This window comes from Vanacampus margaritifer, chromosome 3, assembly GCF_051991255.1.
Source record: "Vanacampus margaritifer isolate UIUO_Vmar chromosome 3, RoL_Vmar_1.0, whole genome shotgun sequence".
In the NCBI taxonomy this organism is placed as follows: domain Eukaryota; kingdom Metazoa; phylum Chordata; class Actinopteri; order Syngnathiformes; family Syngnathidae; genus Vanacampus; species Vanacampus margaritifer.
The window spans coordinates 4,443,694-4,467,685 of NC_135434.1; the positions used below are offsets into that span (position 1 = coordinate 4,443,694).

The 23,992-nt window shown below is 37.3% G+C and overlaps 1 protein-coding gene and 1 long non-coding RNA gene across 4 annotated transcripts in view; one reads left to right on the plus strand and one right to left on the minus strand.

Annotated features, from left to right (window-relative positions):
• Nucleotides 1-2,705: 2,705 nt before the first annotated feature.
• On the plus strand, nt 2,706-17,407 carry prodhb (proline dehydrogenase (oxidase) 1b). 2 transcript variants are annotated; one of them, XM_077561709.1, is made up of 15 exons: nt 2,706-3,086; nt 6,627-6,835; nt 9,532-9,557; nt 9,658-9,765; nt 10,449-10,513; nt 10,608-10,724; nt 10,821-10,894; nt 11,019-11,100; nt 13,361-13,453; nt 13,522-13,668; nt 13,758-13,933; nt 15,200-15,298; nt 15,394-15,482; nt 16,487-16,682; nt 17,292-17,407. In XM_077561709.1, the coding sequence occupies exons 1-14, from the start codon at nt 2,769-2,771 to the stop codon at nt 16,675-16,677; spliced, it is 1,794 nt and encodes a 597-aa protein (XP_077417835.1). In that variant the 5' UTR covers nt 2,706-2,768; the 3' UTR covers nt 16,678-16,682; nt 17,292-17,407. The 2 variants fall into 2 exon arrangements, with proteins under 2 accessions (XP_077417835.1, XP_077417834.1); XM_077561708.1 differs by having other exon boundaries at nt 16,487-17,407.
• The window catches only part of LOC144049084 (uncharacterized), a 75,376-nt gene continuing 63,891 nt past the window's right edge, over nt 12,508-23,992 (minus strand). Inside the window, exons 3-5 of one of the 2 annotated variants that reach the window (XR_013293474.1) lie at nt 16,552-16,673; nt 15,687-15,792; nt 12,508-13,826 (exon numbers count right to left, since the gene is read on the minus strand). This is a non-coding gene — a long non-coding RNA (uncharacterized LOC144049084). Of the gene's footprint in view, nt 13,827-15,638; nt 15,793-16,551; nt 16,674-23,992 lie in introns of both variants that reach the window. The other variant, XR_013293473.1, reaches the window with a different exon arrangement.

The following is a 23,992-nucleotide window of genomic DNA, read 5'->3' on the forward strand; positions in this document are numbered from 1 at the left end:
GGCTCGGCCCCGCAACTTATGGAAGCAAAACGGCAACATGTGACTCTTCAATTATACAACAAAGATCGTGCAAGTTATGGAATATAGCCTACTACTAATAACTAATAACATAAACTTGACCCACTTTGGCTAATGTTGTTATAGAATAACACGTGCAAGAACGAAAGGTAACATTTTTTTGTAGTTTCTAGTGAATTGTGTGCTTAGTATGCATGACTTTTAATTGTCGTTTGAATGTGCGTAGCAGTGACGCAACAGCGCCAATTGAGGGTTGTTCTCGGGGTGGGGCAAGTGCGCCCCCTATTGATGATACTGCAGCAGTGGTTGTTTTCAAACTTATTTTCATTTCAAATAAATAAATAAATAAAATATACAGACAGAAGGACAGTCTCACCATCATAGTTACCAACATAAAAATACAGTAAAGTATGGTCTTATCATATTTAATATACTGATCGTTTTTTAAGTTGTCACACTATGAAAAAGAAGAAGAAGAAGAATGAATTGAAGCAACTGTACTCTTTTTTTTTTTTTCAACAAAAATCACTTAGGAAGATTTTGCAATTCACCAGCAATAATTCATTATTAAAAGTCAGCAACATTTATGCAGAGTTGGAACATTAACACTGTGCCTAAATATAGGGGGAACAAAATTTTAACTTGAATAATAATTTAATTACAATGAATTGTAAATGAAAGTTAAATAATTGTATAATTGATGTAAACAGTCCTTAAAGATTCCAAGGAAATATTATACTGTGATCGAAGTTTAATACAACTTAACTGTACTCAATCAATGTACTGTATTAAAAAAAAGTTACCGGTAAGCAGCTAAGACATTGTGCCGGCATTACTGTATCGGTAAATAATAATACATAATTATTAAATTCCACTGTATTGCACAAAAAAAGTTAAACAACAATATATATTTTTAAACAGTTCATCAACATTTAATGCTAATGTATTTTTAGTGTAAATAAAAGTTAAATGCAACCGAACTACACTTGAAAATGTACCGTACTTAAAAAGTTAAATCTGTACTATACTGGATTAAAAAGCAATAAACAGGCTACAAGCTCCATTCTAATATGTTTTAAATATTATTAAAAATATTTATATTTATAGGCTATTGGTAATTCAATGTTTTTATTCATGTACGACCAGACAGAAAATGTGTGCTAAATAGTAACAAAAAACTGTTCAATCTTAAGATTAATAATCATAAACTTATTATTTCGATTGTAGAACCTTCTTCGTTTTTTAGAGTGTACCAGTAGGGGGACTCGTCCCACACTTTGAGAACCACAGCCCAGTGCTACATTTACACAGCCTCACACTTATACATTTAATGTCCTTTTTTTTTGGTCTCCAGCCTCATCCCTCCACCACGGAAACAAGGCTGCAGTGTTTCAAGTACTCAGTGCTTACAGACACACAACATTACCCTCCTTGACAGAGGTAATGATCCCACTCAAAATGTCCTAAAACAAGAAAGAACTCCCAGATGGATTCTTAAACGTGCGTAAACGAACCCGCAGCGAAGCAGAACGTTATCATGTAGTGCGTCATTATGTACGCTTGCGTGCAAATTAAAAAGTCTTCACCACAAGCAAATCATTGATGTACTGATATAATACCTTAAGTGTGAATTCAGTATACCCTCTGAGAATATTTGGGTCCAGATGAAGGTGAGGAGATGAGTCACATTTTGCATACTCACATCAACACAACAGCAACCCGAGGTTATGTCCAATTGCTAATTTAATATGCTAGAAATAACGCTATTTAATTTAAAATGGTATGAACAGAGCTCTGTGCTGGCTGACTCACCGACTTCACTTGACAAAATGAAACACCTGCTTTAGGTCATTTTCTCAAACTCGTATTCAAAGGTCTTAGAGCCATGACTAATGCAATAAATACACCAATCGTCCGAATAACTGCATATTAAGCAAATGTTAATCTGCACTCGCTCACTGTACCTACCTTGTTGGTTTTGTTTGTTTTTTCTCTGTTTCTGAATATATTTTTTGGTGAACTTGTGGGATCCATGCAATACATAAAAAGGGGGGAAAAAAACATAAATATTATGATAAAACAGAAATTGTCCATGTTAGTGAACCAGAGAGCAAACTGAATACGATGGCAGCGCAAATGAGCAATGCTGTAGGCCTATAACAAAATTACTGACACATCAAATTTTTATTATTAATTAAAAGTTTATGCCCATCAATCCCAGCTGGATCATGCCTCATCATCAACAATCGCCTACGGTGGTAACTGCCCCGTTAGACCCCCTGCTTTGCACGCCCCTGCATCAGCACACTCGGAGTAACATATATTACATTCTTTTATAACCATATATAATACATTTTTGTTTTGGTTACAATGATTTTATTGGCCAATTTCTGTGCAAGTCCCTATTTTAAATTGGGTGTGTATTTTGTTCATTTTGTGATCAACCAAAAATAATTCAGACTCACTGGACTTTTTTTTTTTTTTTCACTCACACTCTTGCTTAATTATTTTTGAGGACTTTTTCTTGAAGTACCAGTACTCTTACTTGAGTACAATTTGTGGCCACTGTACTGGAGCTAGCAGTAGTGATAAAAGTTCTACAGCGAAAGGGTGTGCCATCCCAAAAAGTCAGCAAAACAACTCTGCATCAGACACGCCCACTTATGCAAATAAGAGCGTGAGGTTCCTTTGTGCTCCGTAAACTCGCCACAACACGCCGGACCGGAGATCCGATACTCTGGTGACTTCTCATGTTGCCGGCAACAGCAGCCACGCGAGCCCGGGCCGAGGCGCCCCTCAGGCGGCTACTCACCAGTCGAAGAGCGCGGCTCCCCGTTAGCACCGCAGCGGCCAGCCGAGCCCAGCACACGCAGCAGGTGGACGATGGAGGTCGACATGTTGACCCAGAAGGACGTCGTGCTGGTTCGGGACGGGCCAGCAGAGGGATTTGTGTGGACTTTGAGCAGCCCAGAGAGGCTTATAAGAGCAAGGACTCGTTGGAGCTCCTCAGAAGTCTGCTGGTTCTCAAGATGTGCTCCTTTGACTTCCTGGTTGATAAGAATCAAGAGGTAACCACGTACTAATACTGACCTTTAGTAGTTTCCCCTAATGGTGGTGTAAATTATGCCAAATTATAATTATAGGCACCATTATACAATATAAAGATTTCTTATGCCACTGTACAGTACAGGGTGCTGAAACAGGAAGTACTGCATTCCGAAACTATTATAAATCATCCACAATGTGATTCTGTTCTCTCATTCTCTTAAAATAAATGAAATGAAGCAAACTATTATTATATCAAGTAAAACAAGATTAGTGATCATGCCTTCTTTACATTAGGTGCTAACACGAAGCAGCATTAGGCAACTAATGTGTCATGCAAAGTAAGAACATATTGTACCCTTACAAGACACTACATTAGGTACACCCGAACAATATCTACTAAGAGGCAACTACAATTTGCATGAACTACTCTTGAACATTTATTTGTTGCTGACAAACCTCTGCTCCACATTTCAGCCATTTATCAGTAATATAGTGAATAAGAGTGGTATGAATAAATACTTTGCAAGCCAATTTACAGTGCGTGTCCCTAAATATTGTACTTATGCCCTAATATTTATTTTAATATCAAAATGTGATGCAATTCCGTTTGGCTACTATAACAACCTGCCTGGTTTGTATGCTAGGCACAGGCAAAAAGCATTACAATTTACGCCGTTTGTTTTCAATGTGTAAAAGAAGCGTTGCATTGCGGAACTATCAGAAATGCCCCGTTGTTCGGAATTGTCCATTGACACTCCCAGTTGATGTTTACTGTGGAACCAACACAAAATAAAGATAATTACACATTTATTTGATTAAAAAACAAACAAACACATAACTTCGTCTTCAAAAAGTCTGCTAGCTTAAACCCAACACAATATACAAAATGCCTCAATGAAATTAGCATCAATGTTGTGGTAGTAGCATTTAATTAACGAATATTGGAACACAAAGGACACGGCAACATTTACAGAAAGATAATATAACAATACTTACAGGTACTGTATTCATTCTACATGAAAAAATAGTTATATTACTGCAACTTAGCCATGAGTATCTTCTTTGTGTCTTTTGTTCAAAATGTAAGTATTATCTGCATGTATGCACCACACTGCCTCCTGGAGGCCAAGGCACACATAACAAAAACAAGGAAGCACCACATTTACCTTCTGTAAGCCGTAGCGATACTTAACTCATTCACTGCCATTGACAGCTATAGACGTCAAAAATTCATTTGAACTATTTCTATTAGTTTAATTTTTTTTCCCCCATTTTTGTTAACAAGAGTATGAAAACACAGAATTATAATTTTTTGTACATTTAGAACAGATATGACATTTGTGATTAATTGTGAGTTAACTAGTGAAGTCATGCGATTAATTACGATTACAAATTTTAATCGCCTGATGCCCCTAATTATTAACAATCTTTTCTAAATATATATATGTTTATTTTTATTTATTTATTGATATATTTTTAAATAGATATATAATTTTTTTTAATCATAATTAATCGCCTGACTTCACTAGTTAACTCACGATTAATCACAAATTTTATATCTGTTCTAATACAATAAAAAAATCTAGGTTTTCATACTCTTGTTAACTGAAGTGGGAAAAATGTTAAGCTAGGAGAAATAGTTAAAATAAATTTTTAATGTCTATAGCCGTCAATGGCAGTGAATGAGTTAAAAATTGACATTTTTAAATGTAATTCCTTTTTTTTTTGGTCAACGAGGTGTATTTGATTAAACCATTATTGTGTGATCGGTGCTTCACTATCAAGTAAGAGGGGCTTCTTTCTAATAGTGGCTATCTTCTAAGCTACATTAAAGGGGCAAAACATGACATGATGACATCATTCAGTACTGCATACACATTAAGAAACTACAACCACCATAATAGACTTTGTCGCATTCAATCCAAACCAGCCTTAGTAGAATTTCATACTTGAACAACCCAATAACTACATGTAGACACAATACAAGACATTTGCATAATCAATGACATAACAGTTCCTCAGCCATGACTACAAAAGATCATCTAATTTATCACAAGGCCTATAAAAGCTATTTCACGATTTGTTTTCAAACGTGAGACGTGCAAAATAACTTCGGGCTAGCATTTAACACTCACCTCTCAAATTACAACTTGTTTTTCCAGACAAGCCAGCGGCCCTGCTTGTGCACGCGTTGCTTTTATTTAGTTTCACCCCCTCGTCTGTGTTATACAGGCCGACTAGCCACAGCACAACATCTAGGGCAGGGCGAAATGGCCATAAAATACATCTCGATTTTTTCTTTCTTTCAGTCATTGAGGATGATTACGATTTTTAATCGATTTGAATCCAAATAAACCCAACAAACGTTTATTTAAGGCTTTAATTTATTCAAAAATAATTCCTTTGCAAAATATTCAGACAATAATGTATGCTGATTGTAAATGTATACGTTTATAAACCCCCACCGCCCCCCAAGTTTTAACATAAACTTAACATTCATAGTTTATGCCTAATTGCCACAATTAAAACTCCCATCCATTTTCACTGAAGCAACCCCCTTCGCTCCGGGATGTTTTACTGGATTTTGATCAACTTTGCAAGGCCCACAGAATATTGTGTTCTACTGTATTGCTATAAAAACATGGAACCTACCAAAAGAAAGATGAGATATTATTATTAGATATTTTCCAATCTTTCTTTTGTTAGGTTCCATGTTTTTATAGCAATCAAACACAATATTTTGTGGGCCTTGTAAAATCAGTCAAAATCCAGTAAAAGAGCTGGGAGCGAAGGGGGTTGCTTCAGTGAAAATGGCTGCAAGTGAATGAGTTAAGTAACCAGTACCACCCAAGCAGACTACGGAGGTGCTTAGCCACACCCCAAAAATCTGAAAAGCTACATCGCCACTATTTAGCACAAAAAGTTTTCAGTCATTTCACGTTTTTAGTAACATATACTGTATAACATGTTCAGAAACCATTCCCTGAATTCACTTTAAAAGTTTGAACAAATTGGGAGTCGACCAACATCACAGAATGGATTGCGTTTGATTTCTGAGGTACCTCTCATTGTGTTCAGGGTCACTGAGTAGCTGCAGACTACCCCAGAAGGTATTCATTTGCAAGCTGTATTATTCTTACCACCTCTCACTTTACTGGATAAGTTAAAGGGGTTACTTTTTTATGTGTCCCTGTTTTAGAGGAAGTTCTACCTCGAGACTTGCAAAGAGGCTTCTCTTCCTAATAAAGGTGTCTATGGCTGCATTAAAAGTCTTCCTCAAGCACTCTTGTCAGGCAAGACTGATGCGTTCAAAACATGCCGAGACACAACCTGCCGCTGCAGGGACATTGTGACTGACGTGAGCGCCGTAGCGTCTTCCATCATCCAAGTGTTGTCAAATACTCCTGATGAGGCGTCACAGGCAACCGCGATGTTAGAATATTCAATTAAAAAAAAAAAAAGGGATTCCGCAGTGGTTCTTTCCAACTCACCAGGCTGGATGTGTTTAAATGATTCATGAAAGCTCTCAGGTTACATCATCCTGTACTACCTCTGCTCAGATAATGGATTTCGGGAAGAAGGTGCTGGGTCAGAAAGCCTTTGATCAGCTGATGAAGATGACGTTTTACGGACAGTTTGTGGCCGGCGAGGATCACAAGGCCATCAGGCCGCTCATCCAGAAGAACCTGGCCTTCGGGGTGGGATCTGTGCTGGACTACAGTGTGGAGGAGGACGTTAGTCAGGAGGAAGATCCACAGACAACAATGCAGTAAGAAAGTTGCACTATTTTCCAAACATTCTTTCATTCATCAGGTATAATTATGCAGTAGCTTATTTCAGTAACCGTCATCTTCTGCTGGGAAACTTAAGTTCAGTGGCATTATTATATTATGAGCGGGTAAAGCAAAAGTGCCCCTCCAAAAACAATTTTGTATTTTTATGACAACTTGTACCCCACAATAGCAATGTCAAATTTCGTTTAAATAACATACGTACATACATTAAATATACATATCGTCGCTTTGCCTGTGAAAAACACTTATGTCCTTTTAATTTTTTTTTTTTTTTACGTTTTTCAGTTTCATCCCATAAATAAAAAAAAAACACACAAAAAGACAAAAATGGACATAGGTGTTTTTCACAGGACAGTGATGATATATAAAATCGCATATACAATAAATTTAAAAAAGTGCTTTTTTCTTTTTTATGACAGCAGTCCCGCCTGCTAGATTATGCCCTTATTGCAAAATTGTCCACAAGTTCACAACTAATAGTACAGATTTATTGTGAGATTGCAAAATAATTTTTCAACTAGGGGTGTCAGGCGATAATTCTTTTGAATCCTAATTAATTGCATGACTTCAATAGTTAACTCACCATTAATCACAAATTTTATATCTGTTTTAAATAGACAATAAAATGTACAATAACATAACATAAAACTTAAAAGTGGGAATTTTTTAAAATATTATAAATTAAATATATAAATACGGTTGCCTCTTTCAGTTATTGATACAATAATTTCATAATAATTCATAAAATTGAGTTAAAAATCAAAAGATGATGAAAACTTGAGTGTGATAGTGATTTGTGTTGAGGTCATTTTTCTGCCATTAGATGGCATAAATGCGTGTAAAATGTTGACAGCTCAGTGCATTTTTGTTTTTCAAAGAGCTATCTAATCTTCAACATAGCATTTTTTTAAATTTTAAAATGCAACTTAAACCAAGTCTTCACAAATATGTGTATTATTATTAAATTTACTACTGCTATTTTGACGTGGACGTGTAATTAATTAATTAATTGTGCTTTTTTTTATTTATTAATTGTGGCGTTAAAGTAACTTTAAATCAACTCAAAATGAACGCACTAATTTTGACACACCCAAGTCACGTTAGATTATCTACCTAATGCAAAATTGCCCACAAGTTCACAACTAATAGCACAGACTTGCAGTGATATTGCAAAATAGTACTTCAACCTTGTTTGATGCCTAAAACATACAGTAAGAATTTCCCTCATGGGATTGGCTGCTGCAGAGAATGTCTCACTTGTTTGGAATTCTGTCACATGAGGAGCGCGCGTTTGCTGTGACCTCATATAAAGGCATGCGAGCGCTCCGTCCAGACAGCAGCAGCAAGGACACTCCATTTGGAGCGCTTCAAAAGGCCTTTGAACAAAGTAGATGTCGTTTGACAGATGGACTTTCCTGCTTTAATTCTTATTATTAACGTTGACCTTTTACTTTTCAAATGTTTTATTTTTTTTTGTTTAATGAAGGTCAGAATAAAAGCACGCCTGCAGTGTGTCTTTACAAGTGTTTAAGTGATGCTGACGTATAGGCGGACAGCTGACTTAAAGTTCAAACGTTATATACGTTACATAAAAACATCAGGCAGCTCAATGGGAACTTTTACTACGATTCTCAACACGTCATTAGTGTTAATTTGATCAGCCATTTAAAAAAAAAAATCATCTCACTTTTAGTCTTGTTTGAATCACGCTTGATAGTTTTTATCATAGTTAGTCAACCTCATCCCATATTATTTAGTCCGTTTTCAGTCAGCTATACATGTAGCATTTTAATCTTTATTTTAGTCCTAAAAAACATAATTTTATTCGTTTAATTTTAGTCAACAAAAACTCAACATTTTAGTCAAGTTTGTATTTTTTGTCAGTAGATAATGTTGACCATTTCGGATCTAAAAAATTTCACGTAACAATTCTCTCATCTTTTTGATGAAAAATAACTTCACACACAATTACAGTATATCAATGGCTACTTAGCTCCTTGCAATGGGCTAGTAAGTTAGCGGTCGGATTAACATAATTGATGGAACATTATAGCCGTTTGGTTAATGTTACGTTATAACTATAATTTACTTTTTGTTTAACCTTTCATTGTGAATCCACCTCCTGCGTTTGTGCATGTTGCACTCGCTCAGCTGCAGATTTGAAAGGGGGTGTGTCACTGTGTGTCACATGACAGTGTCACGGTGACAGATGAGCAGAGACAAGATTTGACAAAATCATATAGTTTTCGTCTCATTTTTGTTCATGAACTAAAATGTCCACAATTTTTTTTTTTTAGAGTGAAGTACATTTTCGTCTCGTCTTCATTAGTCGACGAAAATGCATACTGATTTAGTGCAAATTATTGTTTATTAATGAGGGTTTTAATCTAGTCTAGTCTTAGTGAAAAATGTGTGTTGACGAAATTATTTTTGCTTAGTTTTCGAAATTAACACTACACGTCATGTGTTACATGATATCATCAAGTGCCAGGATGTTTGCCTTTTCCTTCTGCATCTCAACAGAGTTGCATGGAAATCAACGGTTTCATACATTTCGTGTACTCCTAAATAAATAAATAAGGTGATGAAAGCATAGCAGAAGTGATGTAAACAAAACGTTACATGTTAAAGTCTGTAAGGGGTTGATTCACTCGTGTTTCTTCTCATTTAGCTCAAGTGCATCCAGTGCAGAGAAAGGTCAGTCACCTCACCTAATTGGCTTGTACAACATACTGCACAGTAGTCTTCATTAAGTTTGCTTGCCTTAAGGCAAATTAAATTTTGCTGTCACCAACAGGCGAGGACTACAAACACATGTTTGGTGGATCCCAAACCTATTTCTATGCGGATGAGAGCAAATGCGACCAACATATGGAAACATTCATTAAATGTATCCAGGCATCTGGTAAGCAAACACAGGTTCTGTACATGTCAAAAAAGATCTGTAAAACAGAAACGTAAACTGTATCACCTGACCAATTAGTGTATAACACACAGCATCTCGGAATGCAATGTCATAGCTAAAGTGTTGTCATGTAGCTCAGGCAGTATACTTATACTGTATATCTCATTTGAATGAGTTTTAGGATACCATTTTATGACACATAATCAGTGGTATGTCTAAAAACTTTGACTGTCTTGCCGCAGGTTATTATTTCAGTCGTACTTTTTCGTACGGGATTAATAAAATATCTGTCTATCTATTTTAGCTCCTCAGGTATGTTTACGTCTCAACCGAGAAGGGCTATTGCCTTAAGTAACAATCTGGCAAAGCTTTCAATCATAAAAGTTTAACTTGTCACGAGGTGTTTTAAGTCTTTGATTATTTGGAATCATTTTAGACACTACAGTTGACTGATAGGTTGATTTACCTACATGTTATATGTAGAGAGGCCGTTTCTCAATATCAAGAACACAGAGTACGTTCTTGTGACGCAACGAGTCGGGTCTTGGTAAGCCCGGTCTCAAGAACGTACTTCTCGCTGGCGTATTTCCGTAATTCATCGCAGTTTTATCATGTGACTAGGCAAAGTTATGGAATTATTTGAAATCAAATGTGAAAAAAAGTCTATCCCACATCTCCAATAGGTGGGAGTTCAATGGGCGGCTTCTCTGCCATCAAAATGACCGCCCTGGGCCGACCTCAGTTTCTGGTGAGACGTTTCAGCTCAAGGACATCAATGCGTCATCATAATCACCCGACTTGTTGAGTAGCATTGTGCTGACCTGGCGCCTTTGTTCTTCAAGCTCCAGTTCTCTGAGGTCCTCGTGAAATGGCGGCGATTTTTCAGCTTCCTGGCAGCCAAGCAGTGTAAAGACGGCATAGATGTCTTGGAGCAAAAGTTGGATCTTAAACAGATGCAGGTGACTTGCTTTTTTCTCATATTGAGCTTGTTCATGCAAATGGTTAGTTATGTTGATACACATTGACTTACTTTGAATGCTAATGTATCCGTTAAGGACTTTTTGAGCAGTGTGGGTGCAAAAGATGACTTCTACAATATGTTGACTGCACGGCGAGATGAAACTTCAGGGTGAGTATGAGTGTAGTAAAAAGGAAAATGTTTCACTTAAAAAGTTTCTTTTTAGGGAAGGGCGAGTACTGATATTAGATGTCGGCATATCAACGTTGTAATTTCTGATGCTCTGTTTTGGCAGAACTATTGACCTCCTGGATTGGAACAGCCTCTTTGATGACAGAGTAAACCTGGCCGAGCTGCTTGTTGTCCCCAATGTTGAGGTCAGTCAGGCTGAAATATACAACTCGAAAGTCAACAGAGCGCAGAACTCTGCCTAGCCCTTTCCTGCGTTCGTTTGTCCATCTGTCTTGTCAGTTTATGCTACGTGGGTTTATAATTGTGTACGTGCTATATGCATGGTGGTGGAGCTTTACGATCCTCTCTCTCGGCCGCCATCTTGAGTGCTGAAGATATTTTAATCATTCCTGGTTTATATTGGACTGTTGAGTCCAAAAATGATGTCTGTTTCTTGGAATTGGCTCTAGTTTTTCATAAGGGGACATCAGAAATGCTTGTTGTTTGTCTAATGAAATTGAAACAAGCCCGGTAGTACAACATCCATGTGGTCACACATGAACTGCAAAAGAAAATATGTAAACTAACATCCACTAATTTTTTCTGGTATTATATGGTTGATTAACTCATTCACTTCCAGACATTTTCACTGAAGCAACCCCCTTTGCTCCCGGCTGTTTTACTAGATTTTGACTGATTCTGCAAGGCCCACAAAATATTGTGTTCTATTGCTCTAAAAATATAGAACCTACCAAAAGAAAGATTAGAGTCTCTACTTTCATCAGTTTTTGGGACCATGGTAATATTTAAAATAGAACGTATTTATACGTTTTTTGTGAGCAAATAAGTTAACAATATCACATAAAAAATAAAAGAATACTTGCTGTTCGAAGACAGTTGGGACAGGCTCTGGCATGCCTGCGACCCTTGTGAGGAAAAAAGGTTTAGATAATGGATGGCTGGACATGCTTGAATAGACATACAGCCTCATCGAAGCTGGAGCATAAAGAGAATACCAATGTCAAAATGTGCATATTTTAGCACTTTTTTTTTTTAAAGGAACCCCCGACTGTCACGACAAGTTTGCTCTATAATCAGGGATGTGATTTTTCCGCTAATTCAGCTTTTTTTTATCCACCCCCCCCCCAAAAAAAAAAAATTCCGATTATTATTTTTTTTTTTTAGTAGTTCATTGTGTATGCACATGACTCCGACAGATAACATCTTCTGCTATAACAAAGACATTTGTGGTATGCTCTAATATGAGTTACTTTTCATTTGGTCATGATACAATTATTTGTTCATGAAATTTGAACTCTTCAACATTATTTATGTGTTAACTTAGTAATCACATTAGTTAGATATGATGATATTCTCAGTGATAGTTTTTAAAAGCAAAGGCAGTCCAATGTTTTTGAATGTGACTGATTTTGAGTTGACTAAAACTGCCATTTTATATGGCATAGTTCAATATACATTGAAAATTTATGCTGTTGTTTTGTCTATTTCTTTGTCATGTGAGTGCATTGAAAGTACTTAAAAACACGGAAAACCCATGAGCCCCTTGTCCCCCCACCAGGGCACTGCCCTGGACCTAGCTGGGTGCCAGCCGCCCCCAGACCCCCGGCTAAATTTTCAGATAATTTCACTTTGGTCAAATCACATCCCTGTATAATATTTATTTGGTTGCTTTTAGCACAACTGTGAGATTTATTTTTCAAAAATCATTTCCAGTTTAATACATTTTGTAGAAACTTTATTTGGACGTACACCGCCATTGTTATTTACGTCGCAACGCATTCAGTGCGTAGTGACGTAGAATGTCGGCAGGCTCTCTGCCGAGCAATGTGAAACGCCTATAAAGAAAGCAGGGTAAGTCTCCGTAGCGTTCCTAAAGGGACGATCGAAACTCTTGAATGTGTCTGGTGAATAACGAGAGCACTGCGTGAGGGGAGGGTGACTCTCCTGATCGCATGTTGTTTCTTTAGGAACGCTACGAGGCTTACTTTGCTTTCTTTACCAACAACAATCAAATAAATATTATTGAGCAAACTTGTCATTACAGTCGGGGTTCCTTTTAAAACACAAATGTGGAATATCTCAAAAACGAGAGATATTTTGTAAAACTATTGCCATTTTCGGATTCAGTGACATCAAAATAGCCTTAAACCGTAAAATATGAGAGTGCAATTCTACAATAGCTTAAAACGGAATAAAGAGAAAATTAGATGCAATCTTCATTTAGCTTCTCACCAAATGGTTTATGGAAATCAGCTGTGTGTTTTTTTTTGCGTGATCCTGACAAGCCAACCGATAACACAACACCTCTTGCCTTTGGCGGAGGTAATTATACTAACCAAATCACACTTTCTGTTCGTGAATGATAAGGAGTTTCATTACTACCTTGACTTTGTCATTCCATTAGGGCCCATTAGTATCTAATAGTCCTCTTGCTTGTTTGCTCAGCTTGGTGAACTGGAGCCTCTGCTGAAAGACTTCACCGCAGAGGAGGAGGGACAAATGAAGAGGATATTGCAGCGCATGGATACTTTAGCCAAGGTAATTTCGCAGAGCCTGATCACATGGCATCACTGTCTGACAATTAGTAACTACTATTTTTTTCGCAGCACGCTGTAAAAAATGGCGTCCGCTTGATGGTGGATGCAGAACAGACGTACATGCAGCCGGCCATCAGCAGACTAACGCTGCAAATGCAGAAGGTTTACAACAAAGACAAGCCGGTCATCTTCAACACATACCAGTGCTACTTGAAGGTCCGAACGCATCATCACAGCTGGAACATTCTGCTGTTGTGAAGGTGCTGTGAGATCTTGATTTGGTCATCTTCAGTCTTTGTACGCAGGACGCTTTTGACAACGTAACGTTGGATGTGGAGCTATCGAGGCGCGAGGGCTGGCTCTTTGCTGCCAAGCTGGTGCGAGGGGCATACATGCACCAGGAGCGGGAGAGAGCATTAGAATTTGACTATGAGGACCCCATCAACCCTGACTACGAGACTACCAATGCAATGTACCACAGGTGAGCCTGAGAACTTGTTAACATTTTGTGTTTTCCTCAATCATTTTGTGACACTGCATTAAAAGTGTATAGTGGAGAAATGAGCACCATTAATTTTGCAAAATTCCCCAAAATGCTACAGACTCCAGTTTAGGATGGACTTTTTATGGTGGAGTTTTATATCTATGGCAGCAAGGTAACATGAATTTGTATTAAGCTGGAACTTAACGTTGCCTATCACTAACCTATGCTAACGCAGTGCTGAAGTCATAATTACAGACTGTGTATTGACTATTTGTATTGTACATGTACGATAATGTAGGAAATTCCAATAAAAAGACGTGGGGAAAAAAGTCATAATTACAGTCAACATTTGTATTAAAAACACTTCTGGGCCATATAAATGAATGAAAAACAGTAAGTATGGTGGCAACTGAGTGTGCTTTCTATGCCCTGTGACCACATATTGTGCACAAACTAGTTCATTTCACATCATTTGTAGGTCTCCGAGGTCTGGTCGGGTCAATTAGTGGAGCAAGCAAACACGGTGCAGCAGCATTTAGCTGTTATGCTGCACGCAAATGTAATAAGATGCCAACAATTGTAAACGCTTTTAAATCTAGGTAAAAAAATCAAAAATAATAAAATAAATTAAGGTCTTTTAAAGCATTTTAAAAAATATATATATAAAAAAAAATCAATTTTTTTTCAAAAATCTAAATTTTAGTAAGATACTACTACATTTATTTACTTAGCTTTTAAAAGTCTTTACCTTTTTTGTTTGTAAATGTTTTTAATGGAGAGGTCAACCTATTTTTATTTTTTTTAAATTGACAATAATATGTTCTATGCAGCTTTGCTCGTCTAAATATGGTATTCTGGCTAATATTGCGTTAGTGGAATATGAGTTAAGCAGCAAAACCTAGCATTTTTTTTATAGTGATAGATCGTTGCCTGAGCCTTAAGTAACTGTGATGTCATCTTAAGTCGACAGCAAGTGGCAAAATGGCCGCCCCCTGAGATGGATTAAAAAAAAACGGCTGGATTTTGCTTTATAACTCATATTCCGCAAATGCAATATCAATCAGAATGTCCTGTCTAGAACTAGTAAAGTCACATATAACATATTATTGTCACAAAATGTTTAATGTTGACTTCCTCTTTAAAAGCACATTGAAGCACAAAGCTGCCTTGCCTTGCAACCTGGCTAAGTCTCAATTACAATAAAATATTTGTATGAACCGCATATGTGCCAAACAAACCTGAGCTGTGTGTGCTTTTGCTCAGATGTTTGGATTACGTTCTGGATGAGATCGCCCTTCACAGGAACGCCAACGTTATGGTGGCTTCTCATAATGAGGACACCGTGAAGCACACATTGCAGAGGTACGTTTTCGCTTCTCCTCATCATCCTCGTGTGAATCTTCCTAAATGCGTATCTCCTTTTCTTTCTTTTTTTTGTTGGCCTATCTGGCCATCAGAATGAACGAGCTGGCTCTGTTGCCCAGGGAAAACAAAGTGTTCTTTGGCCAGCTCCTGGGCATGTGTGATCAGATCAGCTTCCCACTGGGTGAGTAAAACACACATATGGAGTCACAGCGAACCTTATGATGCCCTCCGAAGCCTTAATGCGATAGTTTAAGTCCGAACCGTGCCTGGTGAGAATCGGCAGTCTGACCGTGACCGCAGATTGCCGGCCCACGCGGTGACATATGAAGTGAGGCACCTCGGCATTGACGAGTTGTCTCCGTGAGCCGCCGCTGTCGGTTCTCGCCCTGTTGTTTGTCAATCACGCACGCAAGCGGCTGCAGCAGGAAGTTGTCAGTTCCACTTGAAAGGGTCTCGCAATTCGTGTAAGACGTCTGGTTCTTTGTGGTTTTCTGGAGGGACAAAACAGCAATTGTGGACAGGCTTTAAAAGCCAGGACTTTTCATTGTATCCTAAAAGAATGTAGCGCACAAATGTTAATAAAAAAAAATCATTGTACATTTTATTGTATTGGATAGATACGGAAAGAGGATGAGGGCCAGTGAAGAGCAAAAAGGTTGGCAGCATTCTGACTTTAAAGTGAGAATGCCGACTTTAAAGTGAGAATTCTCACTTTAAAGTCAGAATTTTGAGATTAAAATAAAATTCAGACTTTATTCTCAGAATTCTGGATTTAAAGTGAGAATAAAGTCAGAATTCTACCTATCACAGAAGTCAGAATTCTGATTTTAAAGTAAGAATTCCAAGAATAAAGTGAGAATCTTGCCAAACTTTTTTTTCTCTCTCTTTACTGGCCCTAACCCTCTTCCGTATGGATGTATTGTGAAATACATTTTAAGAATTTATGATTACAGTCACTTTATTGAACTAATGTAACAAAATAAACATTAGCACATATTTGTACTCATCACTGAGAGTGGCTAACGGATTAGCCAGTTAGCAGCCAGCTAAGTTTACACACTCATTCGGTGACTCCCACGTCCCTCAACAGGCCAGGCCTGTCACACGTATTCAGTCACAGATACTACAGTGCTATAAAGTGGACAAAAATAATACCCGCACCCTTCACTTTACATGCAACCCCAGGCCAGGCAGGCTTTCCAGTCTACAAGTATGTCCCCTACGGCCCGGTGAACGAGGTGATGCCTTACCTGAGTCGGAGAGCCCAGGAGAACCGAGGCTTCATGAAGGGTGCCCAAAAGGAAAGAGAGCTGTTGTGGAAGGAGCTGAAACGCAGATTGGCCTCCAGGGAGCTTCTCTATAGGCCGACCTACTGAAACCAGTGAGGAAGAGCTCGTGTCAACTTTTCTTCTCTTGTTGTCTCCTTACTGTCTTTATGGTTCTTCTTTGGGTGTTTTATTCTTTTATTTCTCCCATTGCTCTTACAGCCCTTCCCTCTCCCCACCACCATCACTTGCTGATGTTTCCCCACATGCTCTATCCCCCTTTACATTTATGTCCATTCTTCATTTCGCCCTCCTTTTGTCTGCAAAGCACTCGTATCAATCAAGTGGGCATCTTAAGTGCTCCAACAGGACTCGTGAAAATGTCAACAAGTTCTGGCCAGTCGTTCCTTTTCATGCACCTATTCATCAGGCACAAGGACAACAACGCGCACAACAATAAGAGGCTTTATTTTAATGGTCATAAATGCATTATCTGTTGTTCATCTATTTATTTATTTTTGTATATTTGTGTTTTTAAGCCTGTTCACGAGCCAATGTGTCCTCATTTCATTGCTAATGTTGTTATTGTGCCTTATGCTCTGTACTCAGGGAGGGAATCTTATTTTTAGATAAATGCCTGCAAGTCTGTGTGCTTGTTCTCAGCAGCTGTCTTGCACATACCACACTCCAAAAAACACAACTTGTATGCTATTCTTGTATTTCAGGGAGTATTTTAGGAGTCCAACCCAAGACACCCTTCGGACCGCCCCCCTCATTTGAATAACATTTCATCCTGGCAGAGCGTCTGCAGCATGAAATAAATAAATGTGAGAGCAGAGCATTTTTATTGATTGATTGATATTTAATTCTATTTATATATTTATTTTGACATTTATTTTTTGAATCTCGTTTCTTTCTTTCTTTATTTATGGATATATATATATATATATATATATATATATATATATATAAATATATATATACAGTATATATTATATATATATATATATATATATTGCTATTTTTATTTCCATTTATATGTATTTTATTTTATTGAATTTTTGAATTATATATTTTTTATATCCGTTTTTATTTTCACTTTTAGTCATTTATCTTTTTAATTAGTAATTTCTTTATTTTGAATGTTGCCAGTTTTGGTCCTCCATAGTTAAACAATGTTTCATGCTCTATAATATTATTGACCCTCAGTCAGAAATTTATTGCAACCCATCCTCACAATAATTACGGCTTTGGATTTGGGCCATCCGCATGCTGTAAAATATCGTTTTAATACTTTGTTCAATGCACATCACAGAAGTCCGTTGCGTTAATCATCATTCAGAAGAAACTTGTGAAGTTTTACTGTGGAGCTGCCAGTCCCGCTGTATTCTATTGGTTTAATTAAGAACCGTGTTCTTTTTCATGCAAGACTTGCCTTTTGGCCATCCATTTGCCAACAAATTCTGTCTTACAGACAGCTGCAGTTTTCACTTAGGAAGATAATTTTGTGTGGAAAAGGCCACAAGTCAGTAAACTCAGCAAATTCTCCCTAAATTAAAGCACGTAAGGCAGTAATAGAGGCAGCCAGAGCTAATTGACTTTACATAATGAATGTCGACCTTGTGTTATGCAAGATTGACTTTAGGGTCCCTTGAAGTTGGCTGCTGCATGCTTCCACATAGTTTGATTGTTTGTCGGACTGCGCTCTTGGCATTACGCATTCGCTGTCCATAGCGTTTCTCTTTTTGATCTGCCGAAACTGCCCCGATGTGAAATGAACTCAACAATTGAAAAGACCAAAGCAAATGTGACGGATTTACACGCCGCCATTTGGATTCCACAAGCCAGTAAATCCTGAACTTGTTTGTGTGCCAATACACAGACAGACTAACACCAGCAACAATGCAGGAAATGTTTGGCATTTTCTCTTGGCAGCAAAACACTATGAATGAGATGACATATTACATTTATTGCTTCTATTCAGGCTGGCGATTAGTGGTTAGCACATCTGCCTCACAGCTCCAAGACTCAGGGTTCGGGTTTTCGCTGTCCTATACTCTAAAAACAGTTGGGTCAAAAGTAACCCAATTATGGATCAAAAATGGACAAATCCACTTAATGGGTCAGTTTGACCCAACTTTCTGGGTTGTTTTATACAAAATGATCCAATTTTTTGACCCGAGTAAAGGATCTGACCAATATTTATTTGGTTATTTTACACTAAAAGACTAATTTCTTGACTCAAAGTTGGGTCAAATAGACCCAAGTCGAGAGATCGGTCTATTTTTGACCCATTATTGGGTTATTTTTGACCCAACTGTTTTTGGAGTGTATATGGAGTTTGTATGTTTTCCCCGTACTTGCATGGGAATTTTCCAGTTTAGCATCACCGAAGGCTCTAAATTTTCTAGTATTGTTTGAAAAAAACTGATAGAAAATGGATGGACAGATTAATTTTTATTAGCAGCTATGCAGTGATGCCTTGAGAGTTGAATTCATTCCGTGACCACACTGCTATCGCAAGTGATCTTTCTCCATTGAAATGAATTAAAAAGCTGTTAACCCATTCAAGCCCCCCCCCCAAAAAAAAATTGTAAGGTATTTTTAATTAAGAAAATAGGGCTCTATAATATTGTTTTTTATAAAAAATGATGAAAGTTTTGGACGGCAATACTGACTCTGCATGTGCTGAACAGTTTCAAGATGGAATGTTTTGAATCGACCAAGTGACACCGAAATGACAGGTAAAAACTCTAACATTTAAAATTCTGGCTTTTACATTGAAATTTTGAAAAAAAAAATGTAATGGGAGTAAGCTGAACAATTTGAAGTTAGAATGATTTGAATGGATCGGGAAAATGTCGAAATTAGAGGAGAAAAAAAAATCTATATTTGACTTTTACTGTGAAATTTGAAGAAAAATTTGGGTGGGGACAAGTTGAACAGTTTGAAGTTGAAACAGATCAAATTGAATCCCAAATGTTTAATTTTGTGCCTTTCTTTAGAAAGAAAAAAAAGAATGCCCAAAATCTTTTTTTTGCCTTTTTATTTTTATTTTTTTTTACATCAATTCAATTGACAATTGTGCTCTTCCTTCAGGTGTGTGTATAATAAAAAAAATATATATAGTCTAGTATATAAATTTAAAAGATGGTCCTCAATAAACTGCAGTTGTTATATCAGTTGTTTGCAGATAGGATAAATAATATTTGCCTGTGAGTATTATTATTTTTTGGCCATGTGTTGCTGCATTGTTTGTCTTCAAACAGACATTGCCTAAAGGGTTATACCACTGCGACACAGATATTCGTTAGCCCGTCTACTGGCTTTGGCATTGTTAGCATAAACCAAAATTGACGTAAAATAAAGTTTGTTTTGAACTAGCCACTGCTTCTTATCAGTTTTTTTAATTTACATTTATTTAACACACCTGAACGTTGACTTATTTTATTTATTTATTTTTTTTAAATCTTTGAGCATACATGTACAGTGGACCAAACCTTTTGGACTCTCAAAGCATCTTTTCCTCTCATTAGATTTGAAATGATTACATAATTTAAGAAAGGGTGTCGTTCAGTGAAACTATTAATGACTAACATGATGAATCAGTGTGCCAAATGAGAGGATACGACCGCATCTGTACCCAAGGAATCCCCCTGGCCACACGGCAATCTGATGTGAGCCGGCGAGTAAACAAATGAGTCCTCGGAGTAAACACAACAGATGGGACAGACGATGACTAATCTCGGCGGCCTGTGCCGAGAGGCGCAGCGTACCACGAATAATAAAACTGCAAAGGGAGGGGTGGAATGCAAAGTGTGTGAATGGAAATGTGTACATTTCACACAGTGGACTTAATCATCTTCAATCATCTCCACCGCTTCAAAGTTATTCAAATCAACTGCATACTTTGATTCTTTTCCAGACAGCCATCATTACTGGCAAGTTTGTTTTAAAGCAACTACTTTTCGAAGCTGTCAAAGAGCAATAGTGTGCTAAAGTTGTAGGCAGCCCCTAACTTTGTTGTTTTAATGAGCTTGGATGCAATATAAAGGTAATTAGTAGGACAGACTTAAGTAGCAATGATAGTAGACAGTCAGGTTTCCATCTTCTTTAATTATAGTAAAGGAAGGTTCTTAGCTATTGCTCAACTGTTGAAAAACTCAGACTAAATATTTGCTTCTTTTTTTTTTTTCTTCCTTAAAAATGCAGGCACAAAACTATACAAAGAGACCGGGGCTAGTTGTATCACTTTTTATACTTTTATATATTTCTTGGAATCAATACATCATATATAAACAAAATGTATACCAGATGAAAGACTAAAGTTTTAGGTATATGTTTTGTATTCATGCCATTTTCATACTTTGTGTCAGTGCAGAGGTATAAGCCATCAAATGGAGGGAGTAAACATGTGACATGTTGCCCCACCAACGGGTAAGTTGTCTCACTATATGGGGTGAGATGTCACATTGGATTTTGCAACTAATAAAACAAGGACAAAATTATCCTTGTTCTCCGGTGTTTTTGTTTGTTTTTACAGCCAGAGAAATTGTTTATCGTTTATCTTACCATAGTCATTGAGAAAACTTGAACATAAAATATTATGAAATAGACTAAAGTCCTTAGGAACTGCTGGCATATAGATCATAACTATCAGCCTCAAATGCCTGTTTTGCTCCCTTTAAACTGGAAATTTGAGATTAAATTGAATTTTGGTTAATAATGGATGGATTGATGGATGGATTATGAAACTTCCTCACTCTCAGACTCAACAATTCTGGCATACGTAAACTGAGTTGCCAGAGGTGCATTTTTCATTGGCCCATTCTTTGCATATGTGACAACAAACCTCAAAATGACCGTGTAAGTTTCTTCAAACTACTGGTTAATACTTTCTTTAGTTTAAAGTTAGCTTAAAACAGAGCCATGACTGAGGCATGACAAGGTACCTGAATCTCTCTACTAACGAGTCCACATGATTTGCTGCTAGAATTTGTCTATGTGCGACGCCTGTTTCGAAATATATGAAATTGAAAATTTGGACTTTGTGTTATGCTAAACAGATAACTGCCAATCATGTCAGCTCACAATGTGCTATGCTCTTTTCAGACAGCACACAACCCCTGACTATTAATATGAAGAAAACTAGTATTCTATTTCGTAGCATGCTCTGGTGGAGAAGAAAATTGCAATGTGACAACTTACCCATGATACAACTAGCCCCGGTCTCCCCTACTGACTACTTCCTGAATGAGGCAAAATCAAAATCAATATAAGGCATGATAGTGACACAATTTTCAGCTCAACTCAACTTTTTTTTCTTTTCTTAAAATGACCTTTCAACATCTGAACAATCACCAGAGATTTGAAAATTTCACAAAAGTAGAATTGTACATGGAGACACAATTTTTGGTGACAGTGCGACAGATTTATCTGTGGGGGATTTTTCAGGGTGTCCGTGGACCCTTGGTTTTCCAAAATGAAGGATTATCCTTACAAATTGCATGTTAATCCTTAAATCCACTGTTTAGAGGTCTTAAAAATGCCGAACAAGCCAATGATAAAAATAACCTAAATCATTAATTCATTTCGTTGACTAAGGTAAGTTTGATTCTTAATTTAGGCACTTTTCTATTTTTAAAAAATGGTCACTTTTATATAACACATTTTTTTCTTAATGGTTGTAAACCATAAGCACCAGAGGCAACAAATCTCCATTATAGAATTTGTGAATGGCATCTTTTCACAGTTATGTATAAAATGATTGGTTGAGTAATTCAACAAAACCGAATAGCAAGCCTGCTAGCAAAAAAAACCCATGCGTTATCCATTAAAAAACAAAGCAACAGAAAAGTCAATTAACTAGTCAGTTGTTCACTGATCATGTTAACTATGAAATCTCAATTTTCACCACATCTATTTTTTTAATCAACTTGTCTGTTAAAATGTGTTTTGTTTTCCTCGGAAGCAAATTACCTCATTTCCCTCTATGGCAGTCATAAAGACAGCAAAAAACTTTCTATTTTATCAACCGCTATTTTTTTGTCTAATGACATTTAATGGTTTGTTTTTTATGAGAATGCTTGTGAATATTTGAAGTGACTATCTTTAGGCAAGAAACCTGTGACTATAGCGACATTTAGCTAGCCCGCCAGCTTGCAGTTAGCATAGTTCGCCTTAGAACCGAGCCCATGCCACAATTTTGACTTTGGAGTTTACTGTAACAAATCTGATTCGGTTAATGAAGTTATACAATCCACATTGAGATCAATCTGCATTTTGAATTGAGTTAAATGCTAGCTGTGTCAAACGTTTACATCATTCTTACACGCTACATAAATGGCAAACTCTCAACGTGACATGCTGTTACCTCCCTCACCCGACACCTAAGCCTTATTTTTCTGTGCCAATGAGTGGCGTCCATGTATTATAGATCATTAGACCACTTTCATCTCCTCTCTTTGAGATGCATGCTGTTTTCCCTTTGAAAGCAATAGGCAATGGCTCAGCACGAATTAGCCTCGACCGGATAAAAGAACAGCATGTGAGCGTAGAAACGTGTAGAAAAAAAGCCATTTCTATTTCCCACCAGTGTGCTGAGACACACACAGACATCTGATCTCTGCGTAACATCCATACATTCAATACAGCAAACTCATCGATGTTTCTGTTTTTGTATTCTATTCAGTTAAACATTATGAAGACAAAAGGAGGTCAAAGTTGCGTTGATGCTGCCTCTTTTGTCCTCGCTGATACCATAGTATTAGATACAACATCTTCTGTTTGGTGGACTCCAGCTGCGTCAATGTGGAAGATAATGATAACCTGTTCACGTTTGTATCTTTGACTGCACTGTAGAAAAATACTGTAGGCACCTCTTTTGTCTATGACGGTTCACATTTTTCTCGTGACAGTTTCTTTGTCGTTATTTCAAAAAAAGGTGTGCAATCATATCAGTCCACAGCAGTCTGGAGATTCAAACACATGCATCGATTTCTCCGTTATTTATCATGTCCATCTCTTGGGGGTGAGAGATGATTTGGAGTGGCTCAGTGTTTTGGTCATTAGTTTGGACTCGTGGAGTGCTGCAGCGGTGAAAAATGACTGCTGTATGATAGCCGCCTGTTGTTTTAAGAAGAACAGTAACGACAGCCCACAACTGGACGCCTTGGCTAACCGATTGATTGACGACTTGCAGCCACTTGCATACTTGTGAATTCAAGAAACAACAACAACAACAACAAAAATCAAATTGGATAACTGAGTCAAAAGAAACAGCAGGGAGCAATAAGAACGATATGATTGGTTGATGAGACCAAGTCAAACCAACCACAAACAGACAAGAAGTAATGTACAAAAGACAATGAAATATTTAACCTTTAGCGTAAGTCAAGCCCCAAAATTCGATACAATAATATAGTCT

Excerpts from the sequence above, each read along its gene's own strand:
- prodhb (XM_077561708.1), top strand. The coding sequence starts at position 2,769 with ATGTTGCCGGCAACAGCAGCCACGCGAGCCCGGGCCGAGGCGCCCCTC. Across the intron at positions 6,836-9,531 it reads GATCCACAGACAACAATGCA|CTCAAGTGCATCCAGTGCAG; the intron begins GTAAGAAAGTTG and ends CTTCTCATTTAG. Across the intron at positions 11,101-13,360 it reads TTGTTGTCCCCAATGTTGAG|CTTGGTGAACTGGAGCCTCT; the intron begins GTCAGTCAGGCT and ends TTGTTTGCTCAG.